At 34.4% G+C, this 1,812-nt stretch overlaps 1 protein-coding gene across 1 annotated transcript; it reads right to left on the reverse strand.

The window, feature by feature from the left end:
• Window positions 1-294: 294 nt before the first annotated feature.
• LOC137813947 (protein RADIALIS-like 2) lies at window positions 295-1,230 on the reverse strand. The gene is made up of 2 exons (XM_068616442.1): window positions 860-1,230; window positions 295-578 (listed from the first exon to the last, which is right to left on the reverse strand). Exons 1-2 carry the CDS (start codon window positions 1,114-1,116, stop codon window positions 554-556), a joined length of 282 nt encoding a protein of 93 aa, XP_068472543.1. The 5' UTR covers window positions 1,117-1,230; the 3' UTR covers window positions 295-553.
• Window positions 1,231-1,812: the final 582 nt, after the last annotated feature.

The following is a 1,812-nucleotide window of genomic DNA, read 5'->3' on the forward strand; positions in this document are numbered from 1 at the left end:
AGCTCAAACCTTCAAAACAACTTTTCCCGCTTCTTTTCACTTGGGTGTTAAATGCAATGGTTTCGTAGAGTTCATGTATGAGTAATTTTAGCTATAATGTTCCCATTATGGAAGAATCAAAATCAGCAAAGGACCTGCTAGTGAAAAGTTAAATGTGCCTCTTTTTCTTGATAATTATTTTACCGGCATTTATTGTTTCTTCATCGTTCATGGGGTTAGGTTCCTCTAGGGAACTATTTTCTCTGTTATTCAAGAATAAGGTAACTGACGTATGTCATGGTAATTAAGCATATATAATAAAATTATAAATTTATTTAGGAGGAGGAACTGAAACGGTCATTGACTCTTTTAGAGGCAGCTTGAACGACAAGAAAGTACAAGATGGAATCATGGGACACATGATTCTTATGACTAAAATAGCCTAAAAGGCCATTGCACTAGCAATTATGTGTGACATAGCACCACGTAGTACTACCAGGGATGCTGGAAACTGAAGATGTTGGTTGATGAATATTAGAAAATCAATTTGTTGTTGTTGATGGTAGTTGGGGGGTCACTGGAGGTTCAAATTCCTCAGCCTGACAAAAGGAAAATCAAATATTAGAATCAGGAAGATCGAATAAAGTTGTTGGTGTTGTTTGGTATAATTTTAACTTATTTCTTGATTGAAAGATTATTCTTTGCCCTCTTTGATGAGTGTTGTTGTGCAATCATTGTTTTTTCTTTCTCTTAACTAGATACTCATCTCCCTCGTGATAACTTGTTTATAAAACTGATAAGTAATACAAGTTTTTCTTAATTTATTAGATACATGTGATAATCGAAGTTAGTAACTAGTTATAATTGAAGGGAATGGTACCTTTTCTCCTCCTGATCAGAGGCTGCAGTTTTCTTGTAGTTTGGGAATGGCACTCGTCCTGACTCAATATGCTTAACATCCTGGACAAGGAGTTCGTAGTGTCTCTTGACTTCCTCTGGAGTTTTGCCACCAACAGCATGGGCAACATTGTACCAACGGTCAGGGGTGTCCTTGTCATAAACAGCTAGAGCCTTCTCAAAGGCCTTGTTGTCCTTAACACTCCATGAACCTGAGGCTGAGATTGAACTGGATGCCATTTGTTTCAGGAAGGAAAAGAAATGAAGTTGTGAAATGGTCACTGAGTTGGTAGCAAAGGTGTTGTGAAGGGTCAAGAGTTTGTAATGATCAGACTCAAGGAAGAGCTGATGTGTTGAGAGGTAGCAATGTGTGCTCCTTTTATAAGCACAAATGGAAGGTATTAGGTAGGGTAGTGCCAGTTGGCATCAAAATCTTGCTGAAATGAAATAGAATTATTATGATTTGTCTTCTTAGGAACCATGGAATTGAGCAGGCCCAAGAAATTGGGTAGCAGCGATGTGGGAGAATCAGTATCTTCATACAGTAAAAACCAGTGGATGTATTGAAAAGACTAGCCAAGAGCTTTTTATAACTTTTTTTTACTTGTTTATTTATGTCTACGTGTTATGAGTCAGCATTTTTGTTTTCTTTTAACCTTGAAAGATTTATGATATGCTGGACTAAACAATTTTATAGAACTTTTAGAGAAGAAATACATATTAGTTTTTAATCAAAAGAGAAATACAGTTTTTATAAACTATATTCCTGAAACTTTGTTGAAATAAGTCGAAAACAACTTATATATATATATCCTCTAAGATTACATTGGAAATTACCTCTTTTATATAATCATTTCTAAAGAGAATAAGAAAAAAAAACGATTTTTTATAAGTTAGTTTTAATTTATATAAAAATAAAAATAAAAATTATATGAA

The sequence above is a fragment of the Phaseolus vulgaris genome, chromosome 1 (assembly GCF_000499845.2).
Source record: "Phaseolus vulgaris cultivar G19833 chromosome 1, P. vulgaris v2.0, whole genome shotgun sequence".
NCBI lineage: Eukaryota > Viridiplantae > Streptophyta > Magnoliopsida > Fabales > Fabaceae > Phaseolus > Phaseolus vulgaris.